Genomic DNA, 25029 nt, shown 5'->3' with positions numbered 1-25029 from the left:
GCTAAAGGATGTAAAAAATGAACGAATTTTAATTAGTAAAGTAAAACTCCCGACAAAAACACTTTATACTAAAGATAATCCAATATATTTGATATCTCTGTTATATTCTGATAAACATTTTAAGGTGTTTCGCAATTTTTGCAAAAGAAACTTACCTATTTTTTTATAAGTTAAGTCGATCCTAAGTTCTTTTCTGTTCGCAAATTTGTTAGTCATTTTGTCCTTTGTCTATTTCGGAGATACACTGTTTTTTAATAGAGAGCATGGAAAGAACTGTTAAACGATCTTCACCTTTGAATTTTTTAGAAACGTTTTCTAATAATTGTATACTATCTTCCAATGTGTTTCCTAGGTTGTTTGCTGTTAAACTTTCAGAAGAGGTAGTGCCATTTAATATTCTCCAATAATTTCTTAAATGAATAACTCACAGTTCAGTTAGTAATCGTTCTTTATCAAATGGGATAATAGGAACATACAGGAAAGAGTTTATCCTTAAGATATTTACCGGAATACTCTCCAAAGTATTCAGAAAAAAAAAGTGAAAATCGTTCATTAAAAAAAATGTCTCTATTACATTTACTGGTGTAACTTTTGCCCTTTTAGCACCAGATTAAATGCAGCGAAATCTCTACTTAAATATCGGCCTCATTTGACATTGGTTTGACCGTTTGGATGGACACGGGGTAGCGAAGTGTCGCGCCGATATTCAAAGGAGCTCGCAGAGCACGATCGTGTGGCCCAGATACATAATAGCGATAGCGATTTAGTGAATCGGTAGCCTACCAACGGTTGGTGGTCCACGTTACTTTCGTGATTTACACTTCTATTGCAGTTTTTTTAACGCATATTACAACAATCTAAGAATTCCCGATCTCCCAGACAATTTATGGATACCATTCCAAAACAACAGTCTCTTCTTTGAGGTAAACTTTTTATCGAATTATTTTTGAATTTCTTCGAAATCGGCAAAGCGCGATACTCAGTAAACGCGTACACGAATTAGAGTTAGGTCTGGATAATACAGTGGGTGCAATAAATCTTTTTAAAAAATGCGTAACGGAATGCACATTTTCAGGCACAAAATTCGACATTTCCAAAATATTATATATCTATAGTGGAGTTATTTTGGCGAAATATAACATTGTGGTATAGGTTTGAGGTTTATGTCAGCAGAATCAAATGACATATGTATCGAATCATAACATGGTCTACTTACAGCTTGTAAAATACGTCACAAAATTATGAAAATACCTGCCGACACACGTTGTACTAACGAAAAACTGTTATTTATCACATTTTTGTTCTTTAAAAAAATTAAAAATAAGCGTAATTAATTAATTCTTCTAATTTTTTTTTACTACACAATTACACAAGATTACATGGATTGGTTCTATTGAATCTGAGTCTTAGTCCATTTAGTCCATCTGGACTAACTGAATCGATTAATTTTAAATTAAGCGAAATTATCATAGATTTTTTGATTTCGAATCTGTCAGATAACGTTTTATGTGCATTTTTAAATCAATATACTCCTTTAGAGCAGATTAATAAAAGTAACACCATAGTTGATAAAATAGATTTATTCCAATACGGTTCTCTAATAGTTGAATAGGTTTTCAATATAAACTAAGTGAGTTTATCATAAATTATTCCGTTTCCAATTTGTCAGATGTGTTTACTGTAATATTTTTTCTCCATAACAGCCTTCAGAGTCGTAGCATTTACATGAAAAGGGTAAACATATTTTGACTGTTTACAAGTAGATCCTCCTGTAATATTAATTTTTAATTTCGCTCCATTTTTTTTCCCAAGCTATCTAGATATAAACCATGTTAAACGCAATAAAACCCTTCATCGTTTTTATGCTGAACAAGAATGGAACGGGGTGCGGAAGGAGTTAAATAAAAAAATGTATTTTTTTGCATTAAATAACCCTTCATAATACAAAAACGTTTCGCCCACGCATCGTGTTAAAGGCGAATATAACCCATGTACAAAGAGTCAGGGCGTGAAACTTTTGTTTTTAATGTTTCCGATGTAATTTGGCTGTCTGTTTCTTTGTGTTGTGTGTTGTTTTTGATGTTGTGGGAAATCCTATAAACCAGTTGGATCCATTTAAACTAAATAATTAATTATTTTGTTGCGAATTGTACGAATTTTATACGTGGTTGTAATTACCGAGATAGCTATTTTTCAAGTTTGTCGGTTGGAGAGAACAAATTTGAAAATATTTAATTTTGCATATTGTTAGAATATATTAAAAACTATTATTAACCATTGTTTAATTTAGGAGGTTCTGTATTTTCTACAAGACTTATTATCCTAGGTGTATCGCTAATTACATAAGTATGCAATACTATGATTTGATACTGACTTTATTTGATTAACATTAACCTCAACACTACATGAGTTACTTTTTACTAAAATAAGAGCGTTATAGATTTATATTTTTTTGAAAATTTCCAGATTTGTGTCTGAAAACCTATATCTACATCATCCATTAATTTTCTGGTTTATTTAAGAAAGGCCGCAGAAAGTCATAGTTTATAGGTACAGACTTACGGTGAGCATATTCTAGCCATAAGAACATATAAAACGTGATTTCCGTTCAATTAAATATAGTGAATTCAATATTCAAGGCAAAGAACGTCTGAGTAGGACGAAAATGTTTGAAGACGCGGAATTCCAGGAGTTATTGAATAAAGACGCAACAGAAATTCAAAGACAATTGGCAGAAAAGTTGATAGTGAATCGAGTCGCAATATATGAAGGGTAATAGGCGATGAAAAAGATCCACCTGAATTACAAGCGATTAGACCATCGAAAAATCACAAGTGAAATGCTGCGTCAAAGGTATGAAAGGAAGTAATTCCTGCATCGAATGCTAACCAGGGATAAAAATAGATTTATTTTGAAAATGCCAAGCCAAAAAATCACTTGGTGAAGCAAGGCCTCATAATGTCGATCATAATTATCATATTTTCTTTAGCGAAAAAACCAAATTGACTATTTAATATATCTGATAAGTATTCTGATGTGATTTGACATCATTCAAATGTGATCTCTAAGGTTATGTAAAAAATATAAACTAAAATTCTCACCAAAAAGTAAAAAGTTTGTGTAGATCCAAAAATATTAATTATTGATATAAAATTCTTCCCACAATCTTTTGTGTATTATTAAATAATTAAAATATAAAACGTCCAGAGAGTAAAGGTTAAGTATTGAATTGGTGTCTTCTAATTCAATTACTGTCATGCAATTAAAGGAATATAATTTAAAAAAATGGTTTCATTTGTTTTACACATGTTAATATATATTAAAGCAACTTGTTTCGAAGAATTGTTTGGCTTACGTTGTATTCCATTAACTTGTAATCAATTACTTCGGATTCCGTATATGTGTGTTATTGCAATTACGTATTAGAGCGTCGAGAGTAAGAGAAGGGCAATCCATCAGTTTTGGAGGATATTCTTATACAATGATTTCAATATTTCTCCAAATGTTTCCTAAAATCGAATACCGCTAAAATTAGATATGTATGGATAGTAGGTGCTAAAATACTACGTGCTGCTGTACTATATACATACATATGTTTTACATCACACGACCGTTACGACATTATCTACGGTCTGCGTGTTTTAAGAAACTGGACCATCTGTTTGTATTAAAACTGAATGGTGTAACATATAAGACCTCTGGAGATTGGGTTTGATTTGTAATAGAATGCATTTTGGAACCTCAGTGTCGTTTTATATCGCCGTTCAACAAGTCATCATTTGTTTTCGTAAAATAAAGTAGCATTTCAAGTAAAATAAAAATATTTGTAATTTAAATTCATTCACATTTTATAAATAGATACACAGCCGAATATTGTGCCCAAGTGTAGTGCAGTAGTAAATATGAGAGAAGAAAAATCTAAAGCAGGGAAAGAAGATCTATACATATTTATAGAGTGTGGTGATATTAATAAGTGACATAGTAATATCTACACAGTAACTATTATCCAATATAGCACCATCAGGTTTATGAGAGAAGGGGAAACCTATCAAAACAAGAATGTTATCGTAGGAACTAGACTAAATTAATATTGTTAAATATTGAATAAAATTAAAAATACAACGAATAGTTTTAACGTTATTAGTATTTAACATTTTTGCATCACCATCACCCTCCAGCCTAGTTATTCTGCTACCAAATTTGCAATTTAAATCAAAGTGTAATAGAACTCCACATAAACCGTGATTTTTACTAATGACGCTTTGGCATTTGCAATCTTGAATTATTTCAAGGCCAATTGTATTTAAGTCGTATTAAATATGTAGCTATTTGATTAAAACATGACAATCAGTGCACAGTTGAGTAAATTGAATCAGTCAAGAGTTCTATAGTGACAGTGGTGAGGAATATTCGAAGGGATGCCGCTCCAACAGCTTTACAAACTAAATCGTCTTTTTGTTAAATAACTTATCTTATGTCAAAATATCAAAAAGATTACTTTATAAGAGGTTACAATATATTTTCGTGATTTTCTATCTGTTGATTATTTTATTCACGCCCATCGTATATAAATAAATTTATTGTGAATTTTGATTTGTCTCCAATTCTCAATAAGAAACTATGAAATTTAAAGATTAAACATGTTATTGTAAAGTCAATGTATATTTAGAGCAGAATATAAACAAGTTTATAAAGTACATTAATTTTTTTTATAGTGGCCCGAAGTAAAAAAGAGAACAGGTCAAATACCCCGAGGAGGAAAAGACAAAAGAATATAAATAATCTACAAATGTGAAGCTATTTTAGGGATACTTTAGGTCTGACTTTTGCCTATATACTCTGTCTAAATAGCGTGAATTTATACGCCCATTCAGCCAAGGGAATTTTTACGTTGTTTTAAATAGTTATCCAGGGACTGTTTAGGACCCGAAGTGCAGAATAGCCGTCCAGACAGCTAAGATAATACATTGACATTAAGATAATCGACTTGAGCTCAAAAAGGCCCAACTAAAAGAAACGTAGAAGTGTTCGAGGGGGTATCAGCTTAAACGGTCTGGAAATATCGCCTTTACCCACATGTAGACATTTTTCGGATAGTGTATGAATAAAAAACACCGAAAAAATAAATTGAGCATAGTAAGAGATACGTTTTTTCTATTTGTGGGAAAAAGGAAATTCCGCGAACGATATGAAAGTATTGAAAAGTTTTGGAACTTTATTTTCATGCTTTCGTCGTTGTATGGGTAATAGAAGACTGATATTTTAGTTTTCGTACATGGGTTGATGTGTATTTGTCATGAACTGCAGAGTGGAATATTTACCAATTTCGTGTTTTGGAAATAAAATAAGGGAGGCTGAATACTATAGGGGACTACGTGAGGGAATAACAAGGCCTAGATGTGTTGAATAGCGTGAACATGGGATTGAAAAAATTAATCAAGAAGAGAAGGAAAAGAAAATGGAAAACACCATCACCAACAACATATAATTTTATATAACACAATGAAGCAAATAAATTTAAAAATAGTTTTTTCTTTGTCTAGTATCCTTTAACATATTCTTTGTGGGTTTACGTTGTGTTCAATGATGAAAATTTTATTTAAACAAATGATATTACAGAGTTTCATAAAAAAACAAATTCTAAAACAAGTTTAAAAATCATTTAAAATAATTTATAAATTGGCTACATCTGTAAAAAAAACGTATTATAAGGTTAGTATATTATCAGACCTATAAATTAATTTTAAAAGACTTACAACAAATGGATATGTTAAATCACATTGGATACATTTGCAATCAACTTTATATTGAAGCCTCATTGACAGGTTTCATTTTTCAGTATATGTCATTTTGCCGAAATGTGAACAAATTTTTTCAGTTCGTTGAATTTACGCCATTGCTTTCAATTTCAACTATTTTCGACGTTACAAAAGTTCTGACTTGAACACCACCAACAACGTTTTAACATGAAAACGCTCAATTACAAGTTGCCAAGCTGATGAAAATCAATTGGGAACATAAGAATGGGAAGTGCTGTCGAAACCAAAAAATTAAGTCATTGTAGTTTATACAAATTAGTACAGAAAAAGAAAATATTAAAGAAGATTTTTTAATATTCCTCCTTTATATATATATATATATATATATATTGTTTTATACTGTTTTCTAATAGCCTGAACATTCTAAATAGTCGGTACGATTCCGGGATGATCGTAAGGCTGTTCTCTTTAGAATTCATTCAATTAACCGGAATCAAATTAAGAAAAGAAGACTGGTTGACTTTGTATTGACAGTCATTCCACAATTACTCGAAGCGTTTTTTGGTGTAGTTAAGTGTAATTCGGACGAAAATATCGCAATTTAAACTGTAAGATCACAAAAGTTGGATTGGAAGTGCTCAACGACCTCTAGCTATAAACTGTACCAAGTAAGAAATATTCAAACTTCAAAAAACACCCATAGTCCGTAGAATTTCGACACACGAATCACAAGGTGCAAGGAAATAAAATAGCTCAAATCTTTGAGCTACATGGGAAAATATTAAACACTAAAAGGCTTAATTGATAAAACACTGCCTTGCTGTGCTCCAAAGCTAAATGAGTCTTTTTAATGTTTTTTGAATTGGACTATTGATATTAGTAATTTACTGGGTGATAGTAGGCTAAAGCTAAAATTTTTGTCATAATACTTTTTATATAATAGTTGTAACATTATGTGTATATTTTAGTAGATTAATTGAATATTTATAGTGAATAATATAGTTTGAAAATATTGTAATTTTGAGTATTTTGAAAAACGAACGAGACAGACAATAATATTGTAAGTCAGCTACATTACATATCAAATGTTGACTCTCAGGAAGGTAGATTTTTATAAAAAATATTTGAAAAAATCGCTGTTTTGAATATTTCCTATAATTTCTTCATCTTGTAAAAAAAGCATAAAAGCAGGTACAATAAATTCCACTTTAAGCCAGCAATAATTAACTACACACAGCATATAAGATATACATAAGAAAATCTAATAAAAGCCATACTCTTACAATATAAAAGCTGTGTATTTAAATGATTAAAATTATTTAACAAAAACATTGAGCCAATTTCAAAAATAAAGAAGAACTTACTAAAAATTTTAAAAAAATCAAAAACCTTATTTAAGCTATCTACGAGACGTATTTTATATTTTACTATATATACACAATTTAGCTTCATACTTCCCTAAACCTAGTTATGTATTTACTATTTTATTTTAACTACTACCAAGTGACAACTTTGAAATCGGTGCCGAACCCGTTGGACTATCGAAGTTATATTAATTTAGATTTGTTTTGTTGGTTCAATTTTTTTATTAAAACTATTTTAGTTTTCTCTTTTTAGTGATAGATATTTACTCAATAAATTACGCAGTTATTTTATTTAATATTACATTTGGTAGGCCAAGTAAAGTGTAGCCCGTATGAGGAAAAATAGGAATAAAGTAACAATGATTGAAAATAAAGAACGCTTCAGGACTCGGTGTTCGCTACCTAGCCAAGGTGATTTGACAAATGTTTTAACTAAGCAACAACAAAAACATATTGTCTCCACCGAGAATTGAGCCCGCCACCTCTGTTTGTGAGTTAAACGCTTTAATCATTACACCATAGAAGCATTATATTCCTACGAGGTCTTATCTCATATAGTTAGTACTTGAAAATATTTGAAATTTGAGCGTCTCTTTCGATTTCCCCCATTCACCAACGGATCCTAATTTGATTCAAATGGGAACACATACGAAGTGCACTCTTACTATACAGCCGAACATAGGAACGCTTCCTTTTTCGAAGTCGGTTAAATATAAAACAATGTGTCTATCATACATTATTAAATTATGAATAAAATTTTATTTAAATAACCTACAAGGGAAGCTGCTCTATTTTGTTGATTGACATACAAATTAAATAAAAAGTGTCTTATTCAAACACAAATGTTAGAAGATATTGATGACATTTCTGTGTCCCAATTTTTTATGTTACAATTTAAACATATCTGTTCAATTGTGTTGAAAATCTGCAAAAAGTCTCCCATTAAGCGGCCATCTATGAAAATGAGCTTCGTAAAGCGTTCGGGTTTTGTGCCAACCGACATATCGAAAAGCGCTGTTGGCCTATTTAAACTGGGAGGAAACATATTTTATGATCACAAATTTACTGGAAATTGTTTTGGAGGTGACGTTGACTTATGCGACCCGTCAGCGGCCGCCGGAAAGCGAGAAAAAATACAGTCGACGGTTTGTCCATTATGTCAGCTCGAAAAACTGAACAGACAGTTATTGTTGGAATACACGTCAATAAATCTCGTTTTTTTTTCCGTACGGATTTCGTCAACGGAGTTTCCCTCTTGTACCTCTCTCACTTTCTACGGGCGATGAAAAATTAAATTTCTTTTTGCTTTACGGCAATGGCACCGGTGGAGAAGTGATAAGGTTTATTTTATTTATGTGGGGAACGATATTTTTGAATAAATATACTCACTTGCCCAAGCTGACTTGTATTTCATTACACATCCCTAAGTTAATTTTCTTCTTCTATATATTAATCGGCTTGAAATATTTAGATTTCCGAAATTAGCTCTTGAATTAACTTGTTGTTTGTTGAAAAGAGAGAATAGCTTGTGGAGCTAAGAAAAATTTTTCCTGCTTGAGGAATGATAGTAATTGATACGATTCTTGAGACATAGTATACAATTGTACTAGAGATACTTCTAATGGTTATTAAGAATTTTCTGGAAATTTTGTGAAAATTTCTGAAGTGGTATTAACTCTGATTAATTTCAGGTTTCTTTAGTAAATGCATTTCTTAATAAAACACTAACCGAATACTGTACGAGTACTGAAATATTCAGTACTATAGGGCACATTATCTTTATAAAAAACACTCGAGTAATATTCTTTGGTGACAATTCGGTTTGGCGGAAATAATTTAGAATGAATGCTACGATTTTTTTTGCCTTACATTTTTTTATCAGAAAACGTACATACACGACACAAAAACCAAACATTTTAACAATATACTAGAGAATTAATTAAAAACCATTTTATATATATATACAACAAATAACAAAAGTATATATACGAATGCATATTTCAATATCCACTAATATTAACAATATTTTAAAGGTTTTATATTGAATGGATATCAAACGATTTAATATGCAAAAGGTAGTCAATAAATAATAGCAAACCAATATTTTAAATTTAATTATTGAACAATATCATAGAATGGAAATGTTTTATAAATATTAACAATGACAATTATTAAATTAGATTTTTAGTCCCGTATTTATTGAATTTACTTTATATCTCATGATTTTTTTGATGCACTGGTATCTACAGGTACGTTGGCAATTGTCTGTTTATACACAGATAATTTGAGATACATATATTGAAATATTAATAATAGTAAAACGATACTCTTTGACAATGAAGTAAAATAATGGATCACTTCGTTATGAGGAGTGAAAAATAGATGGACTATAGATAGATGACAAGAATGGTCTCAACACTTTTACTTTCTAATGTTCTATATTTTCTAATAAAGGTTAAGGAGGCAATGATACGATGAAGAAACTTTAATTATATTAAAATTTTGCATTTACTTAAATAAGAATTTTAAATTCGAATAAGTTGTTTGTGCACGCTTTGTTAACTGTAGCAAAGTTGATGTTGAAGTCATTTGAAGAGATATTTGTTAGCGAATATTTAATTTTAGTAATTTATAAAAATAATAATTCATATATGTATACAAGAAGATTGTCAAAGTATTGGTGTTAGCATTTATTCTTTTTTCTCTGTGTCTTTCTGCCTGGAAGATATAATAAAAAGCAAAACATATATAAGTTAATTGGAAAAATCAGTATAAATTTTATCGAATTCATATGTGAGTGATATATTATATATTTGCCATGATATATGTAACTTTAAAATTTTCTATTACGAAGAACCCAGCTTTTTTTGCCCCAATTTACTATTATTTCTTATCATTTATATAAATTCTTTAATATTAACTCACAGTTTAATTATAAAACATTAGGAATGTTATAAAACTTACATGAAAATATATTAATCTAGAAAAGAATGAGGGTTTCGTATATTATTAAATTATGAACGAGAGTGTAAGGAAATAAAAGATAATATTCGCTATAATAGTCTGGACTAATAAAAACGGTTTCATCGAGTTGTATAATCAGCATATATATTAGTAGGAAGTAACTGTATATGGACGGATCATATTATCGAGCAAGCAGTAAAATATATCATTTCTGTCATCGCTTTTTATTACATTTTAAACATCATGTGTTTAACTGTCGGGAAAATCCGAAAAAAGGGAATCCATTGTCCAATTTAATCGGCCATTTATGTAAATGTTCTTCGTAAAATGTTGGGATTTTGTGCCAACATACATATCGGGAAGCACTGTTAGCCTATTTAAAATTAAAGAAAATATTTTACTATCACACATTTACTGGAAACTGTTTTAGGAAGAATATGTATTTATGCGTTCTGTCACATATCCGGGAAAAAAGAAACATAGCAACGCTGAATTATATAATACGCTACCTCCTATCTCTACATTGTTCATACGTATTATTATACAGTTCTATAATAAGACAGAAAATGCACGACATCAATGCCGTAGAATATATTGCAAAATTCAGTTTGTTAAAACTTAAAATTCGTTTCAAACTTGGAGTAGACTTTTTTTCTCATTTTACTAATTAGCATTACTCTAGTTAAAAAGAGACAGGACGAAGTCGGATACATCCGAACATGTTACCGAATCGGTCTATAAAATTGGATTTCTGTGGGTACTGATCGACACCTTTGTGAAATGTCCGCAACATTTTTTAAAACGTGGTTGATAACACTCAGATATGATAAACTTATCTTGTGTTGGAGTTGCACTTAATATTAATATGAGCGTTGATAGCACGTGAATACAAAGAGCCACAGTATGAACACAGTACGTAATAAATCAAAGTTGATACTAGCTCTATTGGAGATTGAATTTATGAAATGTATGAAGACACTGAGTGGTTATTTCCATACAAATATTAACAGAATTATTTTAGATAAAATTCTTAGTATCGAAATAATCTTTAGGAGACATAGGAATATGCACATGTTTGAGGCATATTAGTTATTCCTTCATACACTGTTAGTAATATAGTATTTAATTGGTGTAAATATAACATGTGAAGAGTTTTAATGGAATTTTAAATATATTTTTTTAACAGAATACCGTTTTTAAAAACATATAATAAAATTAATGAGGGATGGATATTTCAAAATGAAATGAGTAGTGGCCCCTCTCCTGAAAACCATAATATATAGTATATAGTCATGAAAAGTTGATGTAAATAGGTAAAAGTTGAAATAATATAGCTTTTGTTTAATATAATGTTTCTTAGTAATTAATTTCAGGTAGATTATTTTTCATTGGTCATTCATGATCACTCGTCAAATATTCATTCAATTTTTGTTTCATGTAATTTACTTTTTTTAAAAACAAGCCTGAAAAAAGCTACGTTGTAGAAAGATGCCGTTTACAATAACACCTTGGTTGTGGATAAACTTCATCACATATAAAAAAGAAACCGACAGGTAGTGGAATCGTTATTAAAGGCTCGATAGTTTAGGAATTAATAAATTGTTAATTAGCTTGAACACTGATTCTGATAGTGAAAGAGATAAAATGAAACCTTTTTGTTGTAGGCTTACAGCCCAATGCTAAGAGAACAAGCAACGAATGATGAGTATATAATTAATACAAAAAATCTCCAAAAAATCTTATTGTAGAGGGTAAAATATTTACGTGCACATATATTTGTGTGATTATTTATAATATACACGAGCATTAGGTTAAATTTTATGAGGAGCGAATTCATACTAACTGTTTGCAGCTTTGGCAAATGTGTTAAGGAGAATGTATAATTTTATGAAGGAAAATATATACAGGCTATAAAAGAAGACACTCATGAGAAATGAAAGATAATATAAATCGGAGACATCAAAACGGCTTAACAAGGAAACTCAGCAGCGGAGGAAACAAGAACTAAACGTAAAGGGATAAGTAAGCTCTCTACTGAAAGTAAAACATATTACTTAGATATACAATTTTTAATTAGGTAGATTAGGCCTCCCGAAGATACCAGTGAATATAGTAAAATAATTCTAACCTACAAACTGTTGTAGCTCTGTAGTTAACTGTAATTTCTTATAACAGGTTAATATATATGTCTTTTGTCATATATTAGTAGATAGATTAGCTGATCGATATAGATTTAACTATGTTCGAATAAACTATGTTTGGTTTCATTGTTTTTATTTACATTATCAGATAAACGAAAAATTAAATATGATGCAGCATCCTTGTATTATAAATTTAGATGGCATGCATTGGCCGTTTTATTGAAAGGACTCTATGTTATGATCGTTTATAAAAATCAATAAACGTCAAACAAAAATAATTAATTTCCACGAACGTCCTTGCTCCCATATCATATTCTTGTTGATATTTTCCACTAAATTATTCATCTCGAGTAAAAACGGCGATTATTGATTAGATGACTCGATGGAATACGAAGCCACGATCCTTTTTATTAGACTATTTGTCAGTTTATATGATATCGTAGCCGCCCATTATCGTTTATTTTCCCATTTTGTCGTTCACAATTTAATAACGTACGAATACTATATTGTTATTTGATCATTGCGTTTTGGTGACTGAAATATATATATATATATATATATATATATATATATATATATATATATATATATAAATATATATATATATATATATATATATATATATATATAGATATATATATATATATATCTTATATATAAAAATGAATCGCAAAATATGTTCCTAAGCGCATAACTCAACAACGCCTGGACCAATTTGGCCAAATCTTTTTTTAAAATGTTCGTTGAAGTTCAGGGATGGTTTTTACGGCGAGAAAAATTAGAATTATTGCTGGAAAAACCCTAAAAATAGCCCTTTTTGTTTGAATTTGTTTCGTGTATCAGTTGACAATTCATCTGTCATCTGTCAAAAGTCATCTGTAACAGACAACTTTTTTTTTTTAAATTTGATATGACTTGAACTCAAATCCTTTTAATCCGTACGAATTGTTTTATTTATTTAAAATTTTTTATTTGTTTAAAATTTAATTCAAATTTTAAATAAATAAAACAATTCGTACGGCTTAAAAGGATTTGAGTTCAAGTCATATCAAATTAAAAAAAAAAAGTTGTCTGTTACAGATGACTTTTGACAGATGACAGATGAATTGTCAAGTGATACACGAAACAAATTCGTATATCGTGTTTTGTGCAGAGTGTTTAGTTAGTTAGTGTTTGTTTAGTTCGTGATTAGTGAAAAAATAATTTATATTTGATATGCCTCCTATAAGACGAAGCAATTTAGGTAGAAGAACCAGAAATGCTATAAACCAAGCTAATTACCGATCTAATCGTACTGCACAAGAACGTGACGACGGAAATGAACGTGAAAGAATTCGGATATCACAAACGCGTGAAGCGCGAGCGCGACATTCAACTAATAATCGCGCAAGTTTGAATCCAGCTGCTTTCAGTTACGATGTGTCAATTGACTACAGTAACTACCAATGTGTTGTTATTGGTTCTATGAACTTGGTTTGCTCACACTGTAAGGCATTAAAATACAAAAACGAAGCCAATGGATTGTGTTGCGCAAATGGTAAAGTGAAATTGATACAATTGGATCCACCACCAGAACCATTGTACTCATTGGTTTCAGGAATAGGAACAGATTCTATACACTTTTTGACACATATTCAACAATATAACAATTGCTTTCAAATGACTTCATTTGGGGCAACAAATGCAGTTCGGGAAAATTTTATGCCAACTTTCAAGGTATGTATTATAGCAGTTACTCATAATTATTTTAGCGAACAAAATTTTCTGTCACCAAAGTTAAGATGTGTTACTAATCTTCAATTTCTTAATCATTACGAAATATATCACTTAGTCATCATATTATATGGTGATTCAGTTTCAGTGACACTTTTATTATATTTTATATTTGATAGATATTAGTTAAAACTAAATATATACTTTTTAAGATCAAATATTATTTAAGTTTGATCATTGACAATCCATTAATTTATACCACACCATAATATTTTTTTTATTTACAGATACAAGGGCAAATATATCACAGAGCAGGTTCACTGTTACCAGTGTCAGATAGCGACAACAAATTCCTGCAAATTTATTTTATGGGCAATTCACCACAAGAAATTGATCTGCGTTGTGCACATAACAATTTAGTAAAAAGGTCTATTGTAGAACAATTACAAACTTTATTTCATCAACACAATCAATTGATTATATTGTTTAAAACTGCCCTGGATCTGATGCCATCCGATAATCACAAAATTGTAATCAGAGCTGATAAAACACCTGCAGGTCAACATACAAGACGTTTTAATGCACCAACTATTGATGAAGTTGCTATCGTTGTAGTTGGAGAAAACTTGGAATCCCGTGATATTGTTTTACATCGTCGGAATTTTCAATTACAACCTATAAAGGAAACACACCGCTCATATGATGCACTGCAATATCCCATTATATTTTGGCAAGGTGAAGATGGCTACGATTTATCAATAAAAATGATAAATCCCATTACAGGTAACTAAAATATTAGTTTAGCTATGGCGATAATATCTCAGTCACTATATTATGTATTTTAATTTTATATTTGAATGTTATTAAAACAAAATCTGTTTACAGGTTCTGAAACCAACAAAAAAGTCAGTTCAATGAACTATTATTCATACCGCCTAATGATTCGGGAAAATGCAGATAATCACATATTGAAATGTCGGCGATTATATCACAAATATGTTGATGACATGTATGTTAAAATTGAAACGGAGAGATTAACATTCATCAGGTTGAATCAAACCAAACTCCGATCTGAAGAGTATATTCACCTTCGAGATGCGATTAATACTGATGGAAATGCACAGAATGTCGGTCGGATGACTATTCTTCCAGCAACATACATCGGAAGCCCTCGGCATATGCACGAATATGCTCAAGATGCCATGTCGTATGTTCGTCATTATGGTACAGCAGATTTGTTCATCACATTTACATGCAATCCGCAATGGATAGAAATTAAGCAGGAGTTATTACCTGGGAAATCATCCATTGATCGTCATGATATTACAGCCAGAGTCTTTAGACAAAAGTTGAAATCTTTAATGAATTTCATCGTAAAACATAATGTGTTTGGTGAGACACGCTGCTGGATGTATTCTGTGGAGTGGCAGAAACGAGGATTGCCACATGCACACATTTTGGTTTGGTTGGTTGAAAAGATAAGGCCAAATGAAGTTGATGCAGTGATATCAGCTGAAATCCCTAATGTACAAGTAGATCCTGGATTGCATGAGGTAGTTATCAAAAACATGATACATGGTCCCTGTGGAACTCTTAATCAAAATTCACCGTGTATGATGGATGGTAAATGTTCAAAACGATATCCACGGACATTAATATCGGAAACAATTACTGGTAATGACGGTTATCCATTGTATCGTCGCAGATCGACAGCAGACAATGGAAAATCAACAATTGTCAAATTAAATTAACAAGATATTGAAATAGATAATCGTTGGATTGTTCCATATTCACCCATTTTATCAAAGACATTCAAAGCACACATCAACGTTGAATCTTGCCATTCAGTGAAATCGATTAAATACATTTGCAAATATGTAACCAAAGGGAGTGATATGGCTGTGATTGGAATTGGTGCAGAGAATTCTAATGATGAAGTTACCCAATACCAAATGGGCCGCTATGTCAGTAGTAATGAAGCAGTTTGGCGAATATTTTCTTTTCCTATTCATGAGAGACACCCTTCTGTTGTTCACTTAGCTGTGCATTTAGAAAATGGACAAAGAGTGTATTTTACAGCACAGAACGCAGTACAAAGAGCTGCTCAGCCACCATCTACTACATTAACCAGTTTTTTTGAGACATGCCAAAACGATGATTTCGCACAAACATTGCTATATTCTGAAATGCCAAAATATTATACCTGGAATCAATCCTCAAGGAGATTTATACGACGGAAACAAGGAAAACCAGTTCCAGGATATACAGATGTATATTCCACCGATGCGATTGGCCGGATTTATTCAGTACATCCAAGCAATGATGAATGTTTTTATTTACGACTGCTATTAGTCAATGTACGTGGCCCAACATCATTCTAATAGTTAGGAAATGTTGATGATGAATTGTGTGGATCCTACAGAGAAGCCTGTCAACGTTTGCAATTGCTTGAAAATAACGCTCATTGGGATCAAACTCTCAATGATGCTGTAATATCATCACACGCTCATCAAGTACGAACATTGTTTTCTATAATCATATCTACATGCTTCCCATCAAACCCAATTGATTTGTGGATCAAGTACAAAGATTATATGTGTGATGATATTTTGTATCAAATACGGAATAGAATGGGAAATCCAAATATACAAATCAGTGAAGAAATTTACAATGAAGCATTGATTTCAATTGAGGACATGTGCTTGATAATGTCAAACAAACTATTAATTCAATTAGGCCTGACCGCGCCCAATCGTCCAATGCATGACGCTATTAACCAAGAGTTGCATCGAGAAAGACTGTATGATCTCAACGCTTTGAAAGAATAAATTCAAACAAATCTTCCACTGTTAAATGAACAACAGAAGTATGTATTTGAAACTCTTATGAAAGTAACAAATGATGAAACTGGAGGGATTTATTTCTTAGATGCACCTGGTGGTACAGGAAAAACTTTTTTTATTTCATTAATATTAGCAACAATTCGCTCACAAAATAAAATTGCACTTGCACTCGCTTCGTCGGGAATCGCAGCAACTTTGCTTGAAGGTGGTCGAACAGCCCATTCAGCACTAAAATTGCCATTAAATATGCAAAGCAATGAAACTCCAACCTGCAACGTTTCGAAGAACTCTGCAATGGCAAAGGTTTTGCAGCAATGTAAATTGATTGTTTGGGATGAATGCACGATGGCACATAAAAAATCTTTGGAGGCTTTAGACAGAACCTTAAAAGATCTACGTAGCAATAATAACCGATTTGGTGGTGCAATGATTTTATTAGCAGGAGATTTTCGTCAAACATTGCCAGTGATTCCACGATCAACGCCAGCTGATGAACTCAATGCATGTCTAAAGTCCTCCAATTTGTGGAAACATGTTAAAGTACTTCATTTAAGCAAGAATATGCGTGTCGAGTTGCAAAATGACCAATCTGGAAACATATTCTCTAAACAACTCATTGACATTGGTAATGGCAAATTTCCTATAGACATGTTGACGGCTTGCTTTTGCTATGACTATAAACAAGTCCCAGGGGCAATCATTAAGTGTTTGTGGTATTAATCTAGAAAACCCATGTTTCTCACATGGTCAATTGTATGTTGCCTGTTCCCGTGTTGGAAAACCATCAGATTTGTTTATCTATGCGCCAGGTAATCAAACAAAAAACATCGTATACCACAAAGCAATATAATGATAATAATAATAATAATTATGATTCACATGATTAACAATAAAGCGATTACTTACTTTTCAATCCTTATATATGTTTTATTTAATTATTTTTTATTCACAACGCCCTATCACCAGGGTGATGGTTCTGTTCAGGAGAATTTTTTAAAATACGTAGGCACAAAAACTGCCACATTACAAATCTTTTTGACAGGACGAAGTCTGTCGGGTCAGCTAGTATATATATATATATATATATATATATATATATATATATATATATATATTGTCATATTGTCATGTCTACTTTCATCTGATACGAAGTAATTTGTCAGATTTCTAGAACTTTAAACATGTTTATAAATAAAATTATAAATCAATCTGGATTCTTCATTTAGAAAAGGAAAAATACATACGATTTTTAACCAAATTTAATATGCAAAATTTAGTCATTAAATAATTAATAGGAAATCAGTATTTTCTATTTAATTATTAAACATTTTATTACCGATTGCATTTATTAAACTAGACTTTTATTTTTACAATTTTTCAACTGTCGACTATCAAATTATTATTATCAAATTCAAATAAATAATAATTTGAATATGCCTACAAAACTTTCCTAAATTTTATAGTAACAAATGATAAAGTAAGATGGGGGTTTTCGTTAACGCCGATTCGATATTGAACTGGAATAAGCCTTCTTTGTGTGAGGTATTAACAAAAATATTTGTATAAAATAGATAGACTGTGAATGTAAAAAGTAGATGTACGCCATATTAAAACAACACATCAAATTGAACGACGGAGTATTGGTTAGCATTCTATATAAAGTTTTATGACAGATTGGTTGGTATAGTGGTAAAATCTAAGTGATGTACCTCTTGCGGTTGCGATGGCCGCAGGTTCGAATCCCGGCGGTAATTGTTGTGATTGCTTAATATTTGTGATTGTCCTTGGGCAAGAGTGCAAAATCCGATAAGGAAAACCCAGTCATTATACCAGTAACCAGGCTGGTAAGACCGGATGTCTTCTGGGATGACATCCAAATTGGTCACTCGCCACTAGGTACAGGTACAGGTAAACAATAGGTCCAGTCCATGTAGACTCTGGTTGGTAAAAATGGGATTCTAAAATACTTACCCACGTAGCATGCTTTTAAGCCATAAGTATTCTTATTTAGACTAACTTCAGTTAACAATGTCAAAACATAATACAAACCATTGAAACGATTAAATGGCTCGTTACAAAGTTCATTCTCGGTTTAAATAAAACAGGAAACGACGGAAAATTAAAAGCAGCACAGTGATCTGAATTTAACGGGGCGAAAAGGGATATAATTTCGTTTCGATAAAGTTTCATTCGAGTCCTTTGTAGGAATTAACGCCGACAATGTAACATTCCACTCGAAGGAACGATTCTGCTATTGTCTCTGTTACGTCGGTGTCGTTTTACGTATGCATCCTTGTACCAGTTAATTAATTAAGTTAATGCCATTTACGGTTCTAAGTTACCGTCTACCTATGAGGAAATCGTTAAAGCTCATATAGTGTCGATGAGGATTCGACTGCGTCATTTTATGGCAATTAAATTTCTTGTTAATAGTTTAACTTATTTTCAATATACACTTTTACCCTTTCAACGTTGGTATGATTGAATGTTAACATAGTTGAATGTCCATCGAAAGTTATATTAGAAAGCAGCATGAGCAAAAATGATTAGAGATTAGAGCAGCTACATCGCGATAGTGTTACGTTGTTATGCGTGTAAGTCACTGATATATTGATTTAACACGTTCGCGGCCGATCTGGGATCAAATTCTAAATATTTTTTCTGAATACAACAATAAACTATTTCTAATAACGTTTTTTAACGTGTAACAAAAATTTATTTTTTTGTGTCACGCGCCAGAGCTTGAATTATATTGCCAATGGCCGCATAACGCGCGAGAGCGTGGCGGATTAAAATGGACAGAATAGGAAAATACGATGATGATTTGAAGATATAATTTAAGATACCATAACAATATATATATATATATATATATATATATATATATATATATATATATATATATATATATATATATATATATATGTGTATATATATATATATATATATATATATATATATATATATAATAGGAATGCATCAATTACAAAAACAAGATAAATAAATATTCAGCAGAAAAACGAGAAAAAATAACTAAATAAATGTTAATACAAACAAACAAAATATCTATTTAAGCAAATTGATAAGTCAAAATAAGTAAACGGGCATAAACTAATACAAATTTTCACTAAAACTCACAAACTAAATAAGTACTCTATTCAGATAAATCATAAGAGTTCACTTATGACTAATTTTTGCGCAGTCTAAACAGTAACCAGCAAATCCAGGACATGCACTGTCTACATAAATAGTGTGTTTATAACAAAGAAAGGCCGTAAATTGGAATACGATTGCCTGAATATTTATTGTAAAATTAGGGCACTTTCCATATCTATTTTTCCACTTTTATGTCGATAGGCCGCAGACATATCGATATTTTTACTGGCCATATGCAATTCTGTAATTCATATGAATCAAATAGGAAAAATCGAAACCAAACACGTAAATGACTCACCTATAGTGTTCAAATAATGCTGATACAACTGTGCACGCAAGGTAATGTCGAACTAAGTACAAGGCTTATAAAGATCACCGCACATATAACGCCCTAGAGCGTAATTGGCGTCCAATGAAAGCATCACATTACACGATAGCGTGTTATTGGCAGCGAACGTGTTAAGGATGTCTTCATTATATAATACGCAGATAATATATAGATTAAACCATGTGCTCTTTTTTATTTAACCTATACGCCAAGATATTGTCGACCAAATCAAAAAAAGACAAGTGTATTAAAAGCAAGCTGTGTTGAATGGTATTTTTGAAAAAAAAAATGAGTCATGAGTTTAATATAGCGTACCAATATCTAAAAACAATAAAATAAATCCTTACTCAGTTATGATCAATCGCAAATATACATTTATGATCATTGCCCAGCAGGATTCGAACTTGCAACGGTCGCAAGAGGCGACTATCGTTCTATCGCATTAACCACTGCGAAGACCAAGCCGGCTGAGCCACAATTTCACTGAGTTTTTGAGCCCTTTAAACATACGGATACATCACAAAACATCAGAGGCCAACAGAGAGAAAAAAACCCTTTTCTTTGCTGAAAAAATATATTACATCCAAAAAGTTAGTGGTTTATTAAATTTTGTTCGTTTATCATTGATGAAAGCCCTGAAAACTTTTAAATCAACCAATACACTTTGAGATCTATCTGAATGAAATAACCCATAAATATGCAAGCCCCTGTTTGTTATCGACGTTTGTTTTTGTCCTAGTTTAGAGTAGAAAATTAAGTTGTAAACCGAAATATATGGAGGCAATCCGGTTTTATTTTATTTTTGTTGGCCGAACGACATCAAAGACATTAATCCGACAGTCGCTGAGTGCATTAAAATTTTAGTCCATTTAAGATGCGCCCGCGATACTGCAATAAAGAATACAATGTAGTTGTTTGGAATTGCTTTTTGTCTGTCTTCTTATATAACACGGCGTTTCACTCGGGATCTGTTTGCTTTCTACCAGGAAAAACTTTGTTCTTTTCTTTAAATCAACTTGTTTATTATTTTTTATATTGAGCAGCGTAACGGGTCATGATCATTCATGATCTAGTCACAGTTTTGTGACTTCAGATGTAGTACTAATCTCATATATTATCTGGGTGGTCTCATTAGTCCATAGTTATGTTTTAGTGAAAAATTAAACAATTTTTTTTCGCTAAACATGATGCCTGAATAACTTTAGTTTTATAGCGGCTAATATTGCTATTGCAGACAATATCGACATTACTAGTAAAAATCTTTTTTTTGGAAAGGATATAATCAATTATTGAGGAAAATCATCTTAATCTGGATTATCAATTGAGCTTCACGAAACAACATCTAACGATTGATTATAGGTAACAGAATCACATATGTCACAGATAAATCATTACAAGAAGATATCTAATATCACTCTCAATAGGTGTGGTTTAATCAGGGATCATTGGTTTAGCATTGTCTATTGTTATCTATATTATATCTACTGTTTCTGTGCTATCTAAGAGTGGGAAAGACAAATATAATGTATAAATAACAAAGTATATTCGGTTTTTAGAACAACAGCCTGTGATAAACAATTTATTGTGAGAGAAAAAGCCCATGTCTTAGCTGTTTTCGTCTTTTTTGTTTTGCTTCTCTTGTAGCATATACTTCACCTTCCCTTACCTCCGTGAGCCATACTTCACCTCTTTCTAACACTCTATTACAAATGTTCGGTTGAAGGGAAATCACCAACCCTCCAAGTATATTTGAAATTTAAGATTGTTGAATATTTAGAAAACGTCATTAATTTTAGTATCCTCATAGTTTAGATTTACATTTTTGTAAAGCCATCAAATATTAATTGAAAGAAAAATCAAAAGTTTAACTGCAACCCTAATTACCATAAAACTTAAATATACATATAAAGTAATAGATATAATATAAAACAATCTGTTAAATAAACTACTTCAAAAGCTAGAATTAATATGATATTATATTTTGAATAAACTAGTATTAATATACTCCATTTATATTATATTATATTGTGGAAGATAAGATCCTAAATGCTTTAAATGTTCTAGTTGACTTAGAACTTCTGAATCATATTAATGCCTAAAGCTTCAAAATTTCGCACACATTTGGCGCCTGACATTTCACGTTAGACATAATTAGAATTATACAATTATCAAATAAGACAAAGAATAGTCTGTTTAGATTCAAGTTTTTGCTGTTTTGAATTAAATTTGTTAAATGATACCTATTACGCTAGTCCCGTTTGTGGTTGTATAAATTAATGTCTCGATTAATTAATTTCAGTTTCGGCTCTTTCATTACCCAGCCAATACATTTGCGATGAGTAATGTTGCTACCTAATTAATTGGAGTGTAGGTCGTAGAATGTTCTTACCTGAAACAATAGAAAAATATATTAGGCAAATAAATGGCTTGATTTAAATAGATAAATAGAGTGAGTTAATAGAATGAGACTTAAATAAGTATAGTATAGTTGTACTGCTTGAATATTACAACGTTAATGTGTATAATAGGCTACATTATAAACTAATATATATTAACCTCTTGACTTAAATATTTTTAAATAAAGTAGAACTGATAAAGTTAAAATATATTTTAAGCAGAATACATATATTGAAGTCTTAAGCTTTTTATGCACCATGAGATTCAGGTGCCTTTTAATGTTGAGATGGAGATGTAAATGCGACAAGAAAATTAATACTACTACCTCAACGACTACTTGTACTAACACCGAAGATTTGGTTGAAAAGGTTCTTGAATGTAAATATGCATATTCTGTTAAAATATTTGTTTCCCTTTTCAACTATTTCTACATATTCAAAAAACATTAATTTCTGAGCTTAGACGATATACAAATTTTTTTATTTATAAATCAATTCTAAAGCATGTTCTTCATACTGAACGTAGTGAAATCGAAAATATAGATTAAACAATTTATCAGTAGAGCAAAACTCATTAAATGTATTTTCTGTATTACCATAACATAAACATTTTTGAAATACCATTTTTCCTTTTTATTTTGATTTATAGTATATATACAAGAAACCACGTATTGTTAACAAAATGCTATAATAAATTTAAGTGGATCTCATAGACTAAAAGAGAAACGTAGTCTCTGCAGAACAGCAAGTTTACAGATAGAATATAAAATAGAATTTCAAGAAAACGATTTATAACAGCGATATAGTATAATACCGTAAATTCTCATATTGCCACTGTCTGCGTATTATCGGTATTGTACCAAATTTCAAAGAGCATCGTGCACTCTCAATAAAACTTCGATACTCAAATTTATTGCCTAAAATGAAACGTATTTCCGATTTGTCAGGTATTAGTATCGGTGGTAATAATAACATTTTTCTAGAAGCTCACGTATGTACGATATTGCCCTATTCAGAGGAAAATAGATGCCATAAAATAGTTTTATTAGATTTAAAGAAGTCCGTGGTCTTGGAGCAAAATAAAATACCATAGACAAAAATTTTTTTTAAAGCTTTTTAAATACGTTTTAGCTACGGTATATTTTTAAATCTTAATATATCAATATTATTCTTTACGGCCGACATCCCTATTCAGAAGCCTTCAGTCAGGTTGTAAGAGTGTATTCTGTCACAGAAAACTCTTCTTTATGTTGCTTTTTTTCACGTGTCTTATAATTTATTACCTTCCAACTCTTTTGGTCCACTTTGTCATTGTAATCGAAATTGAAGTTAAAACCAAAATCAACAATTGGGATATGAGGGGACAGTACTACTAGAAGTTTCTACATAAAAAGTTTGATGAGAAATGATTCGTTAAGAATCAAGCAAAGGTTGAACGTTCCATTACTAATGTCTGTATATACTGAATATCTCTAATATAATATTAAATAAAAAAACTGATATTTTATATACAGAAGTCAAAATCATCGAATTTAAGAGGTAAGTTAAATTGTTTTTTGTTTACATTCATACTTCGGATTTTCAGTAATAGATATTGCTGCTCAAAATAAATACAAAACGTACACATTTGCAGATATATACATGCACGTTATGATTTAAATGACTACTTTTGAGCCAAGTACAGTACAAGTCGTTACAAATGTACAAGTACGATTAAGTAACTTTGTAATATGAAGTTTGGTTATAAAAGACAACAAATATTTTCAACATGGAGTCGCATCTAATAATGGACAAAAACTATAATAAAATATACCATACCAATATTTATGAATATTGCGTGAAAATTCAAAAAAAAATCAAAGTTTATTCCTAAAAAATATATTAACTTCGTAAAAGTATCACATAGTGAGTTAACCTAATACTTTTTCTTTAACAATAATATTTTAAATAAAAGAATATTGACAGCACTACATAGAGCGATTCGATTATTGGTTTTGTCGATATTAATTTAAATTATCAACTTAATTTTATTACCTAATAATATATTATACATTTGTGGTAAAATATTATAATTGTTAATAACAATAATGGTAATGCATTTCTCAGCACATAACAACAATTACATTTTTTTAAATTATTATTGCCATTGCATGATGTTATATCATTTTGTAATTAAATCATTTTGTAAATTAATTAATTAATATCATTTTGTAAATTAGAATATTTATTTAAAAATGCCTTTAATGTTATAATTGCATTCAACAATGTTTATTACAATATAAGATATAAAAGGTAAATATTAAAACAGGTAAATAGTATAATTAAATATGCTTTTATTTGTAGATAGTTTACAAGTTCTCTGAAA

At 30.7% G+C, this 25029-nt stretch overlaps 2 protein-coding genes across 3 annotated transcripts in view; one reads left to right on the top strand and one right to left on the bottom strand.

Moving 5' to 3' along the window:
• Positions 1-25029, bottom strand: part of LOC143195208 (A-type potassium channel modulatory protein KCNIP1) — a 438330-nt gene that overhangs the window by 233215 nt on the left and 180086 nt on the right. The gene's annotated exons all lie outside the window — the stretch shown is intronic.
• On the top strand, positions 13305-17697 carry LOC143195201 (uncharacterized). Of its 2 annotated transcripts, XM_076402168.1 has the most exons (4): positions 13305-13765; positions 13826-13944; positions 14229-14724; positions 14827-17697. In XM_076402168.1, the coding sequence occupies exons 1-4, from the start codon at positions 13444-13446 to the stop codon at positions 15690-15692; spliced, it is 1803 nt and encodes a 600-aa protein (XP_076258283.1). In that variant the 5' UTR covers positions 13305-13443; the 3' UTR covers positions 15693-17697. The 2 variants fall into 2 exon arrangements, with proteins under 2 accessions (XP_076258283.1, XP_076258281.1); XM_076402166.1 differs by having other exon boundaries at positions 13305-13944; positions 14827-15963.

This window comes from Rhynchophorus ferrugineus, unplaced genomic scaffold (assembly GCF_030347505.1).
Source record: "Rhynchophorus ferrugineus isolate W39M unplaced genomic scaffold, kcgeb_rfMv2 rfM4, whole genome shotgun sequence".
Classification (NCBI taxonomy): Eukaryota; Metazoa; Arthropoda; class Insecta; order Coleoptera; family Curculionidae; genus Rhynchophorus; species Rhynchophorus ferrugineus.
This window is presented reverse-complemented; position numbering and strand designations above follow the sequence as displayed.

Excerpts from the sequence above, each read along its gene's own strand:
- LOC143195201 (XM_076402166.1), top strand. The coding sequence starts at position 13,444 with ATGCCTCCTATAAGACGAAGCAATTTAGGTAGAAGAACCAGAAATGCT. Across the intron at positions 13,945-14,228 it reads ATTTTATGCCAACTTTCAAG|ATACAAGGGCAAATATATCA; the intron begins GTATGTATTATA and ends TTTTATTTACAG. Across the intron at positions 14,725-14,826 it reads AATGATAAATCCCATTACAG|GTTCTGAAACCAACAAAAAA; the intron begins GTAACTAAAATA and ends ATCTGTTTACAG.